The sequence below is a fragment of the Carassius gibelio genome, chromosome A23, assembly GCF_023724105.1.
Source record: "Carassius gibelio isolate Cgi1373 ecotype wild population from Czech Republic chromosome A23, carGib1.2-hapl.c, whole genome shotgun sequence".
Taxonomy (NCBI): domain Eukaryota; kingdom Metazoa; phylum Chordata; class Actinopteri; order Cypriniformes; family Cyprinidae; genus Carassius; species Carassius gibelio.
Genome location: NC_068393.1, coordinates 15,117,352 through 15,137,844, shown reverse-complemented (window position 1 = coordinate 15,137,844; position 20,493 = coordinate 15,117,352). Strand labels below are relative to the sequence as shown.

Genomic DNA, 20,493 nt, shown 5'->3' with positions numbered 1-20,493 from the left:
TGGTTACATGGAAAAACAGCAATGTTGTCTTTTTAAAAAGTACATTTCAGATAAGATTTTAAACATGATAAATAAAGCTGTCGGATTCGGTTGTCGGTTCTAAATCTGGATTTAGTGTTTGTGCTTTAAGTGTGAAATGATGATTTTTGACATTTAAATTGAATTACAAGAGATCCAATAAATAAATCTAATCCTGAAGCAGTTTTGTGCCATAAATGCAAATGACTATACATTTAATCAAGTTGCTGTTAAATATGAACATTCTAAGAATATCCATGTTTTTTTTTCTCAATTTATTCGTTAGAATGCTTCACATTACATTTCTTCACAGTTATTTAAAAAACAAGCAGTCCAACATTCCCATGAACTGTGTGGCTATCATCAACTTTCATTGGCCCAGAAAATGCTGACATTCCCTTTTGAGAGAAATCGCTTTGACTCTGGCCTCATGCTGCTGCTCCTTATTGATTAGCCATGACACTGAGTGCATTTTAACAGGCTTACAATTGATGTGGTGAAGAAACTGCCACATAACTTTAATGTATTCATCCTTGAGAAGATATTTTGCCTTTAAGCAAGTCTTTCAATGCAGAAATGCAATGACTAGGGAGGAATGGGCTGAAATGCTTTTTGCTCAGCCTTGTTTAAGAACACATGTTTATTTCTGCGAGCTAAGACTGGGTTAGATAAATTTCTATCTATATCCATCTGAAAACACTGTACAGGAAATTTTTACACACTAGATGGAGCTATTTCACATATTGTATGTATTTGTTTTTTTAGTTAAGCTGTATTTAATTTGTTTGATCGTTAAAGTCATTATAGAAAACATTGCAGGCAATGCTAATAGTATTTTTTTATTATATAAAAACAAGCAATGATCAATTTACTGCAAACCTGGACCTGGATAGGCTAAATGTATTCAGCAAAATTCCATTGGCTATCATTGCATGCCAAGCATAACTGCTTGCATAAATCCAGTGTGCCATATATTCTCATTTCCCAAACTTCTTGGCAATGACAAGCATGGATTTACAGCTTTGCTTTAGATATACATTACCAGGTTTGCAAATTAATCATAAGAATTAATAAGAATGTCCACAACATTAGTAATTTTTATAGTTTGATGATTTAAATGTAAAGCTAGGTTTATGCACTGAAACTGATCAACAGTAAATCAGTGGACTATTTTGTTCTATTATCATTCTGCTGAGCAGAGCAGTGGGAAAAAAAACACCACTGTCAGACAGTCAGAGCATAAATTATTGATACAGCTGTTAAATCAGAGTGTGGCTGAAAATGCCAATAAACACTTCAGCCAGCAGGGAAAGCAGAGAGAAGGGAATTGGTTTAGTGTATCATTTTGCAAAGTTCTTGGCACTCAGAAACAATCATATGAAAAGTGTGTGTGTGTGTGTCAGTCCACGTCTGATGGTAAAACTCACTGAAGAGCCTGGTTGAAGGGGTTAATGCATTCCAACCTGAACTCGTAAATCTCCAGGGAAACGTTTATCATCAGGTGATGCTCAAGGGTGTTGCTTGGAATTCAAGAGGACTTCTGAGGACTGTCTCAGCTATTCTAAGAATAGCAATGTGTTTTTCTCATCTTTTTATATATAATATATATATATATATTATACATTATATCACAATATAATAATAATAATTACTTTTGACTGATGGTATATATATTCAGTACTTCAGCATGGTCCAAATGTTTATGTTCAAATGTGTTAATCATGAAGAAAAGGTACAGCTCAAAATTCAGCAATAAACACCAGAGTAATTATCATGCTGAGATCATGGAAAATCATACAACAGTACAGTTGTTGGTTGTTGTAGTTAATTTATTTCCCTGGTGCAAACTATTAGTGGTTAAAATTCAGATAATTTGCTAATTTGCTCCCGAAGTTTGTCTAAAGTTTAGCTATTACACCTCCATTTATCAGTGTTTTATTCTTTTATTTAACCATGATTAGTTATTCGGGCCTGGGGTTTATTGTCCTTCAGATAGCAAGAGTACCGTTGGCTTTTTTTAATTTGGAGACTGGTGACCCAATGGAAGCTGGACTGATTCCCATGTGGATGGCCTGGCTTGGGGACAGGAGTTAGCTGTTATTCTTCAACTAAAAGGCTGTGTGTCAGTTAAAAGAAGGTCCAGCTTCTTTCATCTTCGGCTGACAGCAAAAAATAAATTTACAGCTGCCCTTCACCTTGAAGCTGAATGTCAATGTGCTTGTTTAGGCTGCTGCTTTGGAAATGTTTTAACTCTGATTTAAAATGTTCTGTGCCCAAAATATCAGGTCAGAAGCAGGAATAGTTGTAGCAGTTTCTGGCTTTTACTAATTTAGTCAGTAATGGTGAAAGACTAATTGCAGGTTAGTATTACTGGAGGTTTGTATTCATCTAAGATACAATAAGTCATTTTTATCCAGAACTCTGTAAACTGACTCAAACAATCCTTATGCCTCATTACTTTCCTCGGGCTGCACTGATGGAAGCTGATTCTCTGTCTAATTGACCTGAAATGCTCTCTGAACCCACAAAGCATACAAAATGTTTTCAGACATGAAATATAAAAATTTAGGTGTGTATCATGCACATTCAAGTCTATCTTCAAAAACGTGAGTGACAGTTATCAGGTTAAAATACTACAATGGATTCTCGATGTGGGTATTGTTCATAACGCAAATTCAGTTATCCTGCTATTTTCTTCACCTTTAGAAACCTTATGCTGTTTCAACCCTCATGGTGATAATATGCATTTCTGAGACAGATAAAGAGGTTAAAGGAATAGTACACCCAAAAATGTAAACGATCATCATTTACTCACTCTGTTATTATTCCAAAACGATGACTTTCTTTTGTGGACTCATAAGAAGAATTTTTTAAAAATTTAAATGTTGTTTCTGACCCCACTCACTTTTTTTTGTATGTGTACAAAAACAGTACTTCCAAATATCTTTTTTTGTGTTCTTGTGTTTATGTTTTTCTTCTGAAAAAAAACAAAAAGAAAAAATTCTGAAGATGAGATGAATTTTCATTAAGTGTCAGCAGAGATGTAGCTGAAACCCTTTCTAGTCATTTGACACGGTAACTTATGGTTTGTGAACTTCTATATCTTGCAGGTGTCCCTCGTTTTGTTCAGTGATTAAATCGAGTCCATATATATATATATATTCATTAAACACATGTTCTATTTGATAAATCTCCATCAGCTGATGTGTAGGCTTCCTTCGGCTCTCTCTGTCAGCTTCTCTGTAGTCATGGCAGAATAAGATCATTTGCAAGGCTCCACTGACTCTAAATTTAATACTGTCACATGGAATTGATGTTGATAGTGCTGAAATTATGCAGCCAAGCGATGATATCACAGATCATTATTTAGTTTTGTGCATAAAACTATAAACTATAAATTCTACTACTTGTTATAAGTATGGTAGAACCATCACTTCTACCACAAAAGACTGCTTTGTAAGTAATCTTCCTGATGTATCCCAATTCCTTAGCATATTCAAAACCTCAGAACAACTAATATTATTCTGTTTCTGTCTTATTCTGAGGTCACAGTAGCCACCAGATCCAATCTGTATCCAGATCAGAGGGTCACTGCAGTCACCCGGATCCAGTACGTGTCCAGCCCAGATGGTGGATCAGCAACTAGAAATGACCTCTAAAGCCCTAAAAGACAGCAGAGACCAGGACAACTAGAGCCCCAGATACAGATCCCCTGTAAAGACCTTGTCTCAGAGGACCACCAGGACAAGACTACAGGAAACAGATGATTCTTCTGCACAATCTGACTGCAACCTTAAATTGAACTGCTGGTTTTGTCTGGTCAGAGGAGAACTGGCCCCCCAACTGAGCCTGGTTTCTCCCAAGGTTTTTTCTCCATTCTGTCACCGATGGAGTTTTGGTTCCTTGCCGCTGTCGCCTCTGGCTGGCTTAGTTGGGGATACTTCATTTACTTGATTGCAAATGATTGCACAGATACTATTTAAACTGAACTGAGCTAAATAATGACATCACTGAATTCAGTGTTGAACTGCCTTTTTGGATTATTGACACACTGTTTTCCTAATTAATGTTGTTCAGTTACTTTGACACAATCTTTTTTTTAGTGCTATATAAATAAAGGTGGCTTAACTTGACTTGACTCGGAGTTTGGTCTTTGCTTTTTTGACTGAATTCCCCTGATGTGTCCCAACATTTGTGAAATGGGATGGAAGTAATTTATCTTGTTTCAGTCACATTAGGGGGACTAGCACTTCCCTTCACTTGCACAAGAAATGTATTTATTGCACACACACCTTCATTTTGTCAAAAACGCATTAGTGTTTACTCTTGTTCTTTGGTCACATTTTTCAGAATCTGTGCTTTTATTTACACACTTGGGAAAGGGAACAACGGCCTCCACAGAGTGTCCAGACTCGACAGACATTCATCCATCCATTTACTCCTTTATCCGATGCAATCAATCATCTTGTTGGCAATCAAAGGAAAGGACAGCGCAGCATTACTCATTTCTGTAGTAAATGTCTCAAAACACTTACTAGACAACAGGTCCTATTCACATTTCACACATGACCTCTAAACAGAAAAATGTGCTATTAAATGTATGTAAAAGGCCAAGGTTGTTTTTATTAGATTTAAAAAAATTACAGTATATTGTAAATTATCATTACAATTTAATATAACTGAATATATTTAAACATTTCAATATATTCCTGTGATGGAAAGGTCACTGATGTTTTTCAGCAGCCAAGTTAGTCCAGTCTTTAATGTCACATGATTCTTCATAAATCTTTCTAATATGCTGATTTGCTGCTCAAGAAACATTTCTTAAGATTATCAATATTGAAAACAGTTGTGCTACGTAATATTTTTGTGGAAACTGATACATTTCTTAAGGATTCTTTCATGAATAGAAAGAACAGCCTTTATTTTAATCAAATTTGGTTGTACAAATACGTGTCTGCCGCTTGATCTGGTTCTGTCATGACAAAATAACAAGATGTTACACCCCAGGAGACTTCGAGAAGACTGAAGTACAGCTTTGCCTCACCCTCTGGAGGACCCTTCAATTAGCTGGCCCATCACAGGGCGACTACACAGCTGTGTCATTAAAATGCAGCCTCAGTGGGCAGAGAATGAAGTCAACTGATCGTTAACAGGAATAAAGTGGGGCTTCACATTGACTAAACCATTTTGATGAGGCTTCTGACTTTGGCAAAGTTGCAGATAAAGATTCAGTCTGAGTTCTTCAGACACACAGCTTGGGAAGGAGTCTGAAATGTTTGTTTCATTCACTTTTAAACTCTTCAAATCCGACCGCTGTGCCTTTATGAATCAGTATGTATTTCAGACCAAGTATGCTTTTCAAGAAGTTGCTAAACGGATGCGTTTTGTTTTGATTATTACAGTATGTTAATTATATGGTATCTCAATTATGGTATGTTGATTATATGGTAGTGGTAACACTGTCTTTCCTGTCAGCACAGTTCAAGACATTCAATTACAACTCAACTCCTATAGCAATCTCCTCATCTTTTCCCGTGTAATTCACTGTTATGATGAGGTTTCTCTCTCACACCCCCAAAACTTCACACTCCATTTGAACTCTGACTCTGCTTTCGGTCTTTATTATATTGCTGCTCTCCCTCAAATCACCTCTCTGCCTGCAGCTCTCTATATAACGGGGAAAGAAGAAAGGAACAGTCTGGCTCAAAGTCAGAGGTGTATGTCATCAAGTCTTCAAAGGTACTCAAAGTAAAAATCACACTGATGCATCTCAAATGATGCAGTTTGTTTGGTAGATTTCAAACACTTTTTAAATAAAATACCTGACTCTTCTAAGATGTGCTATGTCTAATTTCATAGCTATAATTCTATGTATGCAAAATACACACAATGAAATCATATAAAAAATTGTATTATTACATGTAATAACTATTTAAGTGCTTTGATTGTTTTACTCTGATTAGACTATTACATAGTCATGTTTTAACCATGTAGTAATTCATATTTGTATCATTTCTATAGATTAAGATGGACAAGGGTAGAATGCTAAATTATATATGATAAAAAAGGTAATAAGTGATGAATGCATGGCAAAAAAAATAAATATATTTAACAGAAAAATAACCATTACAAAGAAAGTTTTTATAAAAATCAACCTCATGGACACAAGAGTACACAGAGTTGAATACACACCCATAAAAATTATTCGTACAGGGGTTTAAATATGAACATGAGTTAAGTTTTTGATAGCTGTTAATGAATTTAATTGTTGCAGGTGGGTTGAGTTTTCTGCATGATCTTTCCTATGACTGTTTCTGCTTTTTCTTTGTACTGGCTGCTGGGAAACTGTTACCCTGTGACCTAGATTTACTTAACCTCCTAATTGTCATTTCGTTCACCTATGTTTGATTAATTAACTCATTAGTTATTTTGTTTGTTCCCCTACAAATACATTTAGTTTTCCCTTAGTCGTGTCCTTTCTTGTTTATGATATGTTGGTTTTCTTGCCTGTCTGAGACAGTGGTGAATGTTATATTTATCCACACAAAAAGAAATCTCCCATTCCTGCATCACAGCCAAACATCACATCATTCCACCTGGCTGATTTCAAACATTAAGCGACTGCTATTGGAAATTTGCACTCTCTTGTCTGCTTCGGTGCAGTCAGACTCAGACGACTCTCGCTGTTGACTCACTGGCTGACCGCACAGCACCTGTAATTTCCATGTCCATCCTAGGCTTTCAGTTACCAGGGTGAATTGGTGCCGTTATAGTCATTGGCCAAATTAGGCAGGAGACTTGGGAGAAAAGTTTTTGTGCAATAAAAGTTTTAAAACTTGTATTTGCCACATAATATGGACATGAAAACATCAGTCAGCAACAAAAGCCAGGTTAATAAGGTGAAAAAATAAGGTGTTTTAAAATAAATAAAGGGGGGGGGGGTTGCTTGACATTTGAGGAAATGTAATTTAAATGTCCAGTTGATATGACTTCAAATCTTCTATCATTGCAACCATCACATGTGGATTAAGTTACTTAGAAGATTTATATGTAAATTATTTCCTTTATTTTAATTTAGTTCTTTAGTTCAGTGCTTATTGATTTTCAGTTATTATTGGAAAACACTGGTGTGGCTATATGTCTGTCTCTGATAAATAAATAAAAAGGAATATATAAGCTGTATTAGTCACCTGAACAAACAGTGGCAGTGTAAAGTATAAACTACCAGATCTGAGATGACAATGACACACAGCCTTGACTTAATTCCACATCCTCAGCTCAGGAGATGCCACGGTTTGTTTGAGTCAGATAGGTGAAGGAGTTTTGACATGCTCTTACAATGTATCTCTCACATTGCCTAAGATGGAGCAACGATGAGACAGGGACATTTATAACAAAGTAAATTTGGAGGGAGAGAGAGGCTCCTAGTTGATTTTAAATTTGAATGTGAATTAAAACAATGAACAATGGTTTCTTTTTGGTCATATTACAGATTGTGATTGTATTGAATGAGGACTGATTGTAAATTGAGATAAAGATTGTAACAAACTCAACTTAATCTGTAAAATGAATTAAATGTACACTTCAAAACAATCAGCTGCTTGAAATTTGAGGCAGCAGGTGACCAGCATGTGTCCTCAATATCAGCTTCTGTCTTTGAGGGTAATATTCAGTGTCTGGTCTTCCTTAAAGTGCAGCACATCATTATTCCACCTGTCTCTGTGATCTCCTTTTGGATAAAATCAATGTTGGCCATGCTCCTCTCTTTCATTTGCTCTCATCAAAAAGGTTGATTGTGTACAACCTTTTTCATTTTGGACTGAAATTAAAGCACTGTGCTGGAGAAAGGAAATAACCAATTGCATCTGTTACTTACTGTGCAGCTTTGATTTTGAATATTTCATGCTATTTATCAATAAAATTATTACATCCAAATTTGAGTTTGACACATTACCTATGTAACTTCACCTGTGTCATCCAAACCAATGTTTTAAGTCGGTTGTAACCCAAAAAATCTTATAAATTTTTCATTAGCTTATCAACAAACGTTGTTGTAGCTGTTAAAAGCTGTGCATTCAATTAAACCTTTTTAATGGGGTAATTCTATTTGATTTTGGTACATATGTATAAGGTTACGTTCACACTGCAGGGCTTAATGCTCAATTCAGATTTTTTGAAAAAATAAGATTTTTTTTGCAAGGGCGTTCACATTTCCAATTAAATGCGACCTTTTGCGATCTCCTGTGTGAACGTGAAATGACCCAAAAGTGACCCGCATGCGCAGAAGAGTACTCAACAGTGAACGAAGTCACTCGTTGTTTGCGGAAGTAGCTAACATTAAACATGGATGTTTGTATTTGGCTCTGAGGCTTTTTATTTTTCGCTGGCATTGGAGCCTGGATCGTCTGTAACCACACTCGGCCATTCCGCTGGAAATGTTTTCGTAAACCGCCCGGTTCCGATACTAGCCTTCGGGTTTGGCCTGAATAGATGTGACCCAGGCCACTTGGGTATGTGGTCCTGAATCCGATACGTAGCCGATCTTTTGAAATGCGACCTCCGTCTGAACGGCCAGGCCACATGTATCCGACCCGTACGTAATTGATATGCTACAAACGTCATAATTCTGCGTTGAAGTAGGCGGTAACGTTCACACAGGAGATCACAAAAGGTAGCATTTAATTGGAAATGTGAACGGCCTTGCAAAAAAATCTAATTTTTTCAAAAAATCGGAATTGAGCATTAAGCCCTGCAGTGTGAACGTAGCCTAATATGGCTTGTTTATGCAGCTGTCATGTTTCATGTTCAGTCTATTCAGCCTCCATGTTGTGTTCATTCATGGGTCATTTTACCCAGAGAGGGGTTCCTTTTTCCTAAAAAATGTAGATAAAATGATTATTCACCCAAAAAACATTCTGTTATCATTTTCTCACCCACCACTCGTTCTAGGTATTTTGAAAGATACTAAAAGATATTTTGTTTACTGTTGTATGATAAATGAGTCTGTTAGTATGACAGATATTTTATTTGATGTAAAATATGGGTCTTGAAGCAAAATCAACTCTGAACCACTGATTAGCTTGTTCATAGCAACAGTAGCGTAAAACGATTTATATATATATATATATATATATATATATATATATATATATATATATTAGTGCTGTCAATCGATTAAAAAAAATTAACTAATTAATCGCACAATTTTTTAAAATTAATCGCGATTAATCGCGATTAATCGCAATTAAAAGACTGAAACTTTTTGGATATTTAAATGTAAAATGTAAATAATTGATGTAAACTCAAGACAAAGAAACTATTTAAATTCAAAATATGATTGTTTATTGGAATTTTTGTTTAACTTGTAACACAGATTTTCTCATGTAAACAACATACCTGCAATAAACCATCAATATCCTCCAAATTAACTGTTGGCTTGAAAGCCATATTTATTACAGAAATAAAAACACAGGCATGTAAGTACCATTTGAATTTCAAGACAATCAATGCCAATAAAAAACAAAAATGATTTCCATGTTGAATTCTAAGTGGACTGCAAAAAAATTCCAAAGTATAGTCATTGCCAGTGCTTTAAGTGGGCCGGTATGCACGGGTACTCAGTACAGCCACTTCCAAATATAGCTCTTGAGCGTACCGCCACCTCTCCGTGCGCCCAGAACGTGCTTGTAGCGTACCGGTACGCTCATTTGGACATCTGTTTTAATAGAGGTTTTAATTTTTTACCTGCACTGCCGATTTTCAGAGCGCCCTTCACAATGCAAGCTTCCTAATTCATCCCACCCAGAGCAGAAACTACATTACCCATTCACCCTTAAGTTATACAAGTGAATAGCGCATGTGTCGCTTTTCCCACTGTTAAGTGTGAACAACTCAACGTGGCCGGAGAAGGTGTGTGAAACTCGTTGTGAGTTATACTAAAGCAAAATCTTGAGTATTTATTGTCTGATAAACATTAAAAACTGTCTGCGGAGGTTGAGTCGTCCTGCAGCCCCCGCTGGCTGTTCATTGGCTGCAGCATCTTTTTTCTAAGTTCTAAAAAAATACCGTAGACGGCAAGGCACAAATTTAGATATTCATTTATCTAATTAATCTATAGCCTATGCACAAAGACAATATGATCTTTTTGTCCCCTTTTTGTTTTAAAGCTTGATGAAGAGAGAGAGAGCGCAAGTTGCTGCAGCTGAGGAGGACAGTGATGCACGCGCACAGGAGTGATTGACAGTTCGCGGCAATGTGTTCAAAAAATACTCCGCTACACAATTATTTCGTTATTTTTGTTTAAGCTTATTAACGTTAGCGTTACAGAAAGGTCTGATTTACGCACTGTTACAGTCATTGTTTTTTTTTTTTTTATTTAAACAATGACATTTGAGTTCATGATTTTAATGTTGCTGTTTCTTGTGGCAGACTAAATGAAGAGTAATGTTTCTTGTGGCAGACTGAAGAGTAATCCGGCAGAGTTTTATACTAAAACTTTCCGTCTAAAAGTCCTTCCTTGGTCTTATCCATATTTCTTTGCACGTTGAACACACATAGGCCACAACTGGAAATAAAAAAAAACTGCAACCGCGTTAATTGCGTTATTTTTTTTTAACGCGTTAAATATTTCAAATTAATCGAATGCGTTAACGCGCTAATTTTGACAGCACTAATATATATATATATATATATATATATATATATATATATATATATATATATTTAAATTGTGTTCTTAATATTGTACCTTCTTAAATCACATCCACATTAAATCATTCACTTAAGTGTTAAATCATTCTCTTAGATGCAAAGAAATATGTTCTATCCTCCAAGAGGTGTTTATTAAGAGAGATTAATTAGCATGCAGTTGGAGATGTTTGATTACAGGGTTCAAAATGTAGTCCAGATGAAGGCTCATGTTTTACGCAATCAAATGTTACTCATGTCCTTGTACAACAGTGATGAAGGTATAGTGTTGGAAATATGATGCTTCAGTAAACGTAGAATGTGATATGATTGCAGAAAATGAGTTAAACTGCTGCCCTCGTATCCTTTGCTTCCAACTGATGGTGAAAATGTAATTCCAGTAGGTTACTGCATGGTTCCCTGTAAGCTTTGTTTAAAATAGGATGCACTTCCTCTGGGGTTTGATTATATTTGCTCACGGTCAGGGTTATGTTTTATGGATGTCATATTTCCTAGTTTCTTCCTTGTATACATGAGGCCACAAATTGACTTTGCATCATATTCTTCCATTTGAACAAAATGCATTCTGTGTGTTTATAAATACAGCATTTCTATCTGTGCCATTAAACAGTACTTGATTAGCATGATTGGAATAAGCAACCTCGTATGCCATGTGACAGCTAGACAGAGAAGTTTTGCACCTGCAGGTACGGCCTTGTCACTTCAGAGATTCATCACTGCTCATGGACCAACTCCAAACTCCTGGAATTAACTTTAGTTATCTGAACTAAAAATCTATTTGGGGTAGTTTAAAATAAGACCTAATATGACATAATTTGGTGGGCAATTTTTTTATGTTAAAACAGATTATTTTCCAAGTAGTGTAAATATTTCCATTGTCTGTACAAAATCATCACTAGTATTTACTGTAAAAAATAATAAATAATAAATAAAATCAAAAATTAAAAATATGTTTTTTATAAATTTTAATTTTAATTCTTAAAATGTCACATTTAATTCATTGCTGTTTCTTTGTAATTCTTTGTTAAAAATAATAATAATAGTTCTTTGAAAGAATGCCATGGCATTTCATTATGAGTCATTTCAGGAAAAAAAAAATAAGTTTAATGCTATTGATATTTCAATTCGATTTAAAAATAATTTTTGTGTGTGTTTCAACATCATTTGTGTTTGAAATGAAATGACGGTGCTGAATCAATGCTGAGATTATGGTTTGTGTCAATATTTAGTTTTTTAAAGCAGACACTAGCAGCTTTACAATAAACCTACAAACAGCATCCTAAATGGTAAAGGAATATTTTTATTTGTAATCAAGTTATGGCCAATTCCTAGAAATCTGAAAGCTGAAAGAAACATTTGATCAACAATCCAATGTTGATTGTAATCAGATCCAGTCAGTTTTTGATTAGTCTTTGTTTATTAAGCTGGAATTGCTCTAATAAAAAAAAGGTGTAGTTCTCTTCTGTTTAGGTTATAGAAAAGAGAGATTGCCTCAATGGAGTGATTTGAGTTATTGAAGAAATTAGTGAACATGAAGGAGCATGAATAATTGAAGTGTCACCTCAGCCTTTCCTCTGTGGCAGAGTCTCTAATGCCTGTTGTCCCTCACTTTTCACAATCAGATCAGTGCAGCCAGAAGAAATAACAATCTAATGATGCAGAAAAAAAAAGCACTGCTCAACCCTGTGTGGTCAGTGGAAAAAATGCCATTGCCAAAAGCAGGTTTATGATGCTGATGGTGGTACTGGAGGTGTGATTCTGATCCAGTTACAAAATGTTATAGTATATATAATACACTTGTACGTGTTCAGTATAAAATCTAACAATATTAGTTTTTTAAGGTGACAATACAAATGCTCTGATTTCTTTTTTCAACAATCTTTTTGCCATTAAACACAATACATTATTTGTGATGTGATGGAAATGGCACTGTTGTGGAACAGCAACACACTTTCTGTGTTTAAATGTACACTATTGCATATCTTTGTAGACAAATTAAACAAGCTAGTGATGATATGAAAAGTGTGTTTTAAGAGACTATTTCTAAGTCTACAGGATCAAAAATGACAACCACAGGCTGTCAAAAGCATTTCATTTCTACTTGATTTTATGGGTTTTAACTCGATTGTCATCAGTAATTAATTTCAGTGTGTTTAAAAAAAGCGCAGTGAACTCATCACTGCTGGTCATCACTTTGTTTTTGTAAGACGGCAATTCAACTTTAGTCAGTTTTAGTGGGTTGCCATTTTCTCACAGTGCAATGGTGCAGTGGAGGCTTTGTTGGAGTTGCATTTTTAATTAAATTAGTCCATTAGATTGTTCATTATTTGTTTTGTATTTTGTACAATGATATGGTATATTTATACCTTTTTACAGTATCTGTTTTACTTTACAGATACAAAATAGCCCATAACACTGATTCGTCTTGGCAGTTCAGTTGCATGAAGTTAGTACGGCTGTTGACTGAGTGCTCTGAACATATTAAAATCTCTATATATCACATCGGCAGGGAATATGTAAACACAGTTAACTACAAACAGCCACATATAGTTACAGTCATCATAAAACAGAAATTAGAGTAATGAATCAACCACATAGTCGCTCTACAGAAGTGTCATTAAAGACACAAATGGTACATACACAAGCACACACACTATTCCCTCTGCTCACACATATGCACACAGGGCTCTGATCTCTGAGGACAGGCTTTGAGGAGGAGGAGGCAGCGCTGAGGGAAACATCGACCTGAGAAAAACAAGCCCAATGGTCATAATGAGAGGCTTTTCATTACAGGACGCAGGAATTGTTTGGGAGAGCAAAGAGGGGCTGAAGGAGGCAGATGCTCAGCGCTGTATAATCACAGCCTCCCTTCTGCACCACTGGACTCATTTGGTGCATTTCATTTGTGGATCTTGAGATTAAATGTGATGCAATAACGCCATCTCTGGAATACCTGGGGGCGTTAGTGAATCATTAAGCACTGCACACACATGTGTATGATACACCCACATGAATGCACAAATAAAAACTGACACACACACATTCTTGAGGAACAATCAGAATCAGCAGCAGGAGAAACTTGCGTTCATGTGGGTGCTTCAGCGGCGCTGTGGGTGAGAGGGGGTGTGTTCGGATCCCGCTGGAGGAGCCAGTAACACCGAGGATGCGTCAGGGAGCATGACTGCTGCCGGAAAGGGGCATGACATGATCTGTCAGAGGGCAGTGTCTCTCATAGTTGACCTCTGTACACAGGGCAGCCCACGGCTGGACCACAACACCTGTGAGGAGTTCCTCTTTCTCAAGTCCAATCAAGAGTACAACCACAAGGATACGGGTAATGACCAGTCTTTTCCTTTAGAGTTACGGTTCTGCTGCATGTAGAGCAGACTGTGTTTTTATTGATGGTGTTTTTCTGAATGAGAATCTAATTTTAATCAGAAGTACTCTTATTTTGGCTCAGAAACTGTGAAACAAAGCCAGTCTGGAATCAAGTTAAAAATGACCTACTCTCTGGATAGCATCACTCACGGCTTGACTGCGTTCCTGTGTGGGGGTTGTAGTGGGAACAATTATTTAAGTCCAGAACTGCCAGCACTGCCAGACAAAGCTTCCTATTAGATGATACTGTTAAGATAATGACTTTGGCAATAACTGTTTAAGTGTCCCCAAGAGATAAAAAAATAATTTGTATTTGACACAGTGCTTATGCATTGTGACAGAAAAATGACTGTGTGTTCATGCTTTTATCAGATGTTTAATCATAAAACGTTTGATCATGTGTGGAAGCCTTATCTGAAACCCTTTTTGTTTTTAGTAAAAGGCATAGATTCAACATTCGAGTTGGGGTCCCATTGATTTGTTATAGCAAAAATAAATGGCCTTTTTTGACAATTTAAATGCATTTACAAATTATTTTAATTTTTCAGTGACATAAGGGGGTTTGGATAGTTGTAATTAATGTGCACATCTATGACATCATTGAAGATGAAAGTGCAGTAACTTTTTAAAATGCATTGCAATAAAAGTAACCATGCTACATTTATTAGAAAACAATTGTTTGAAAAATTATATTATTAATCTTTTATTATTCATATTTTTTATTATTCATATTTTTCTTTATATATTTTTAAAATATTGCATTAAAACCAATCATTAATCAAATCAAACATTAAATTAGGTTGAATTGTTTTATTCATATACATTTAAAGCTAATGTATAATGGCTGTTTTCAATGTTTGTTATATTTATAAGCATTGAAAATGTGCACACAAGTAAAAATTTTGCATTCAGATCAATAATGCAATAATAATTGCATAAAAAATAAAAACATTTAAAAAATAAATAAGTTATAGTATATAAATAACATTTTGTATACATTTTTTAATTATTATCTAAAATGGTTGCTTTTAATCTTTTGTATATTGCATATTTAAATGTATTCTATAACGATTTTAGTTAAAAAGTACAAATTAATTGAGGAGAGATTTACACATAAGGGCTTTTTGAAGGTCTCTCATATATTATTTGTTCTGTTCAGTCAATTTGCTTGCAGCCAGACTGGAGGTATTTTTGGCTGGTTTTGTTTTTGCCATTCTGCCATGTCGATGTGTTGACAGACCCCTGCTTGGAAGAAATGTGTCAAGTGAATGTAGACAAAAATCTTGTCACTTTGTATTAACCTCACTAGGCAAATCGAAGGCCCTCCAGCCCACCATTGGCATCCATGGCTTAGCCACGGGGGCACTAAATGCCACGGCATGTTATTGGACCATCACTGTGAATCACTAGTGCCAGATAAAAGCTGAATAGAGGCTCTTTTCTTATATTGTTGGGCAGATTTAAAACCAAGTGTCGGGTTTCCTTCAGAGGGAAATGTCAAGCAGCTTGCTGTGTTTGGAAAGTGAGAGGAAACGTTTTCTTAGGAGCAATCTGCATGAAAAAAAATTGTGAGATAACTGCGCAAGAAGGTGATAATTTTACATGTCTCAATGATAAAATGTTTTGTTGTGCTTTGTTTATCATTTTGCAGTGTTTCTTCCTGTCTTTTTTGCTGTCTGCCAAATCATTGCGTTTCCGGTAAACAAACCAATTTTCGGTGTCTTCAAATGTCAGGAGCCTCGTCATAGACTGAGGCATTCAAACATGTGCGTCTGTGATTTCTAATCTCTGGCAAACTCTGGCGGATGCAAAATCGAAACATTCTGACAGAAATGAAAAAACAATAACATGTTTCTGTGTTTGCAAGCACACTTTATTAAATACTACACGGCTCCAGGTTAGTTTGAAAGTATTCCAGCGTGAAAACCTTCATGGGTTTGGGTACTGAAGCACAGATGCTGTTCAGGGATGGTAGGACACAGTGCGGCTGAGGATGATGAATGGAAAGCCCTGCACAATCCCATTAACAGTCAACAGATGTCTAAAGATGAGAAACGCACAGTGGAGAAAAAAACAACTCTCACCACCATGATTTTGAAGTGCTGTTAAACTGGAAGACAGACTGATGCCCTCACAGTTGTCCTTGTCCACATGCAACCCTATTGAAATGATGGATGCCGGATCACATGTAATGTGTCAGATTTCCACATCAGCTCTAATTAGATTGTATCTCATTCTCACAATCCCATCATGGCTTTATTAAGCCAGACTCCCTGCAGAGGACATGTGTAGCAGATGATTATTCGTTAGACTGCTGCATTCTTTGAATGAATGAGGGAAGTTTTGCATTGCAGGTGCAGAAAAAAGCACAAGTGCAAAATAAGCCACTTTGTTGTGCTTTTGAGTTTTGCTCTAAATGCGTTTTCAATAATTCATATGTGTCTCATCAAGTCTTTTATAGAAAAAACAGTCTTTTCCCCACAAATTGGCCAGTAGCCATTTTGGCTCCAGAAGATAATAGACTTTTGCTGCACTGGTGTTAACGGAGGCAAATAGATGCTACGACAAGTCCAACAGCACCGGCTAATTTACATGATTATTATGTGTCTTTCTGACAGCCGGGTAATTGTTGCTGTGGTATATGAGTTTGTATGAGTGTGCGTGTGTGCGTGTGTGTGTGTGCGTGTGTGTTTGTGCATGTGTGTGTGTGTGTGTGTGTGTTGTTGGGGCCCAAGCTTGAGGGGATTGAGGTTTGAAAATCTTTTTTTTTTTTTTTATGCTACGTGTACTGTGTTAACCTAACTGAGACTTGTTATAGCACTTATATATCATTGCTCTTTTTGTTGTTTTTGATTGCCTCCACTGTCCTCATCTGTAAGTCACTTTGGATGAAAGAGTCTGCTAAATGAATAAATGTAAATGTAAATGTAAATGAAAAGAGAGAGGTGTGCAAAACAAAAACAAAGGGCACTGACATTGTTTAAGATCAACCAATGCAAGTTTCTTTTAGCTGAAACAGCTCAGACTTACATTTTCGTCTGGGACAGGCTTCAGCCTTGTTTGTTAAACTGAGGGAAAATGTCAAGTTCACTTTGGCCACATTTTCAGATAATGCCATTTTATTAGGAAATACTGTATATCAACCAAATTTGTGCTTCTGTATTATATAATCTAATTAAGAAATGTCACACAAGCAAGAGTCCTTCACTGTTGTCACTCCTCCTTTTATCCTTCCGGAGCTCCTCCCTGGGACTCGAGACCTGGTGAGTGGCGCAGGTGTCACTCATTATCATTTGCTCCACTGGCCTCGCTCTGTTCCCACAGCTCTCTGCCCCGCCCCACTCATCACAATAATATTCATAAAACTTTATGTGAAAAAGTACAGATTAACAACTACTATGTTCTGGAGTGCACATCCGATGGATGCTTCACTATCCCGTGAGGCAACAGGAGAAGATTTGTAATTGGCAGTAGAGTGATGCAACCGATGCTGGTTGGTCACATGGCAGTGGCAACATGATGGATTTAGTACATTCAAATTTCATTCATACTACCCATATTCATACTATATACAAATTATTTTTTAAAGGTCTTGAAGTTAGTTTCAAACTTACTAGACATGCAATTTCGGACACAGCTAGTCAGTTGTTTTGTTCCCATATGAATCAGTGTTTTTGAACAAATGGGTTGGCTGAATGATTAATTGACTCATAATTACTATCAGTTATTTTGTTCCTGAATTAATCAGTATTTAAATAAATTGGTTCAGTGAATTATTCAATTGTTTTCCCATAAAGATGGTGGCTGCATCCAAAATCACACACTCTGTGAGTAGGTACTTCTTTTAAGTAATCCAAGCCACATACATCGTGTTGTCATTGTCATGTGAATTACCAGCATGAATTGCCTCTCTTCTCTGTGATTCACAAATCCTCCCCGTGGCCTCATGGGATAGTACTGTCCACTGTATGCACACTTACGAATCTCGAATATGAATATTCAGAAGCTGCCAGTCTAAGGCACACTTCATGTGCACTTGCTGTCTTGCAGACTTACAATGACCGTATGAGAGTGTCCATTAAGTCCACGAGACCGTAGGGTGTCCTACTTGTCATTTTAGCTAATATAATACACTCACTGCCACTTTATTAGGTAAACCTGTTCAATTGCTTGGTAACACAACAGCCAATCACATGGCAGCAACTCAATGCATTTAGGCATCTAGATGTGCTGAAGACGACTTGCTAAAGTTCAAACCGAGCATCAGAATGGTGAAGAAAGGGGATTGAAATGACTGAATGTAGAATGGTTGTTGGTGCCAGAGGGGCTGGTCCAAGTATTTCAAAAACTGCTGATCTACTGGGATTTTCAAGCGCAACTTTCTCTAGTGTTTACAATGAATGGTCCAATAAAGAGGAAATATCCAGTGAATGGAAGTGTGGCACAAAAATGCCTTGTTGATGTCAGAGGTCAGAGGAGAACGGACAGACTGGTTAGAGATGAATGCACAACACGTCGAACCCTGAAGCAGATGGACTACAGCAGCAGAAGACCACACTGGGTGCTGCTTCTGTCAGCTAAGAACAGGTAAGAACGGAGGCTACAATTCACACAGGCTCACCAAAATGGGACAATAGAAGATTTGAAAAAACGTTTCCTGGTCTGTCTCGATTTCTGCTTCGACATTCAGATGGTAGAGACAGAATTTGGCATAAAGAACATGAAAGCATGAATCCATCCTGCCTGGTCTCAACGGTTCAGGCTGGTGATGCTGGTGTATTGGTGTGGGGGATATTTTCTCTGCAAAGTTTGGGCCCATTATAGTACCAACTGAGAATCATTTAAACACCACAGCCTACCTGAGTATTGTTGCTGACCACGTACATTCCTTTATGACTACAGTGTACCCATCTTCTGATGGCTACTTCCAGCAGGGTAATGCGCCATGTCACAAAGCTCAAATCATCCCAGACTGGTTTCTTGAACATAACAATGAGTTCACTTTACTCAAATGGCCACCACAGTCACCAGATCTAAATCAAATAGAGCAGTTTTTGGATGTGGTGGAACGGGAGATTCACATCATGGATGTGCAGCAAAAAAATCTGCAGCAACTGCGTGATTCTGTCATGTCAATATGGACCACAATCTCTGAGGAATGTTTCCAACACCTTGTTGAATCTATGCCACGAAGAATTAAGGCAGGCCCAACCCGGTACTAGCAAGGTATACATAATAAAGTGACCAATAAGTGTATAATATATTGCTGATTATTTTAACATTATCTTGTAATAAGATCTTTTACGATCCCTTCCCCATTCTCTTTCAGAATGCTACTGAAGGTTTCCTCATACCCAGAGTGATGAGTGAAGAGAAACCCAAAAGAAATACATTGCACCATTTGTGTGTCCATGAACAAAAGCCTGATATTCTTGATCTTCCCATAACATAATCATAATAGAGTCAACCTACTGCAACTGCATGACCAAAGCTGCAGGATAATTTCTTGACAGATTAATGAAGATAGGGGAGAGGTTGCAGCACCCTCATTGCTAATTGGAAAAGAACACTTCATGCTTTACAGACCAAATTGCTAGCAAATTCCATTGCTTTTATAGCCTAACAAAGAATATACATTTTTGAAGAAAAAATGTGTCATTAGCAGTTAGACCCTGTTTGCATGTTATTGAGATCCGTCTATGGTGATCCGATTACTGCTCAAAATCTGTTATATGTATATTGGAATATCTCCATAAAGTGAACTTGGTCAGTGTTAAATTTCATGTGATCTTTAAACCATATACAGTGAAAGTTTCTGACACTAATTCATTATAAATTATTTTAGTTTTGTGTACTTAGTATTCACGTCGTATAGAGCCTATCAATCATTGCAAATACATTATATGGCGTGTAACATGTTCCTTGTCAGTGTAATGCAAATGAGGAAGCATGTTTGGCAACAAACTCTTCCTCTCGTTCTTTGGCATGCTGTGTTAACAGACAGCCTGGGTGTTACTGTGCAGCAAGAGCATCTGCTCCAACAATGACAAAGCTTTGCAGACATTATCTTCCCTGTTTCCTGCAAACTGCTCAGTTGAAGAAGCTGTGTTTTCTTTTAAAGTGTTCTCCTCTAAACCCTGCAGTTGTGCCCGTCGCAGCAGGGGCTGACATTATGGGCATAATGTGAACAAGCAGAACCATAATATCAGGGACGCAAAGAAAAACATCATATGTGAATTATCTTAGGGTTAGGGTTTTTATTCACTGCCTTTAATCATGTATGAAAACTTAAGACCTTTTGGTCACTTCTTGACATTCCAACATGCAAATCTAGAATTCACATAATAATTCATTGTCTCACAGATGGCTGTGTTTCACTGCAAAGTA

The 20,493-nt window shown here is 36.7% G+C and overlaps 1 protein-coding gene across 1 annotated transcript in view; it reads left to right on the top strand.

Annotated features, from left to right (window-relative positions):
• The first annotated feature begins 13,825 nt into the window (after positions 1-13,825).
• The window catches only part of LOC127945036 (synaptotagmin-6-like), a 42,370-nt gene continuing 35,702 nt past the window's right edge, over positions 13,826-20,493 (top strand). The window contains exon 1 of the mRNA XM_052541547.1: positions 13,826-14,062. Within this exon, the coding sequence (XP_052397507.1) occupies positions 13,906-14,062 (157 nt within the window). The 5' untranslated portion in view covers positions 13,826-13,905. The remainder of the gene's footprint in view (positions 14,063-20,493) is intronic.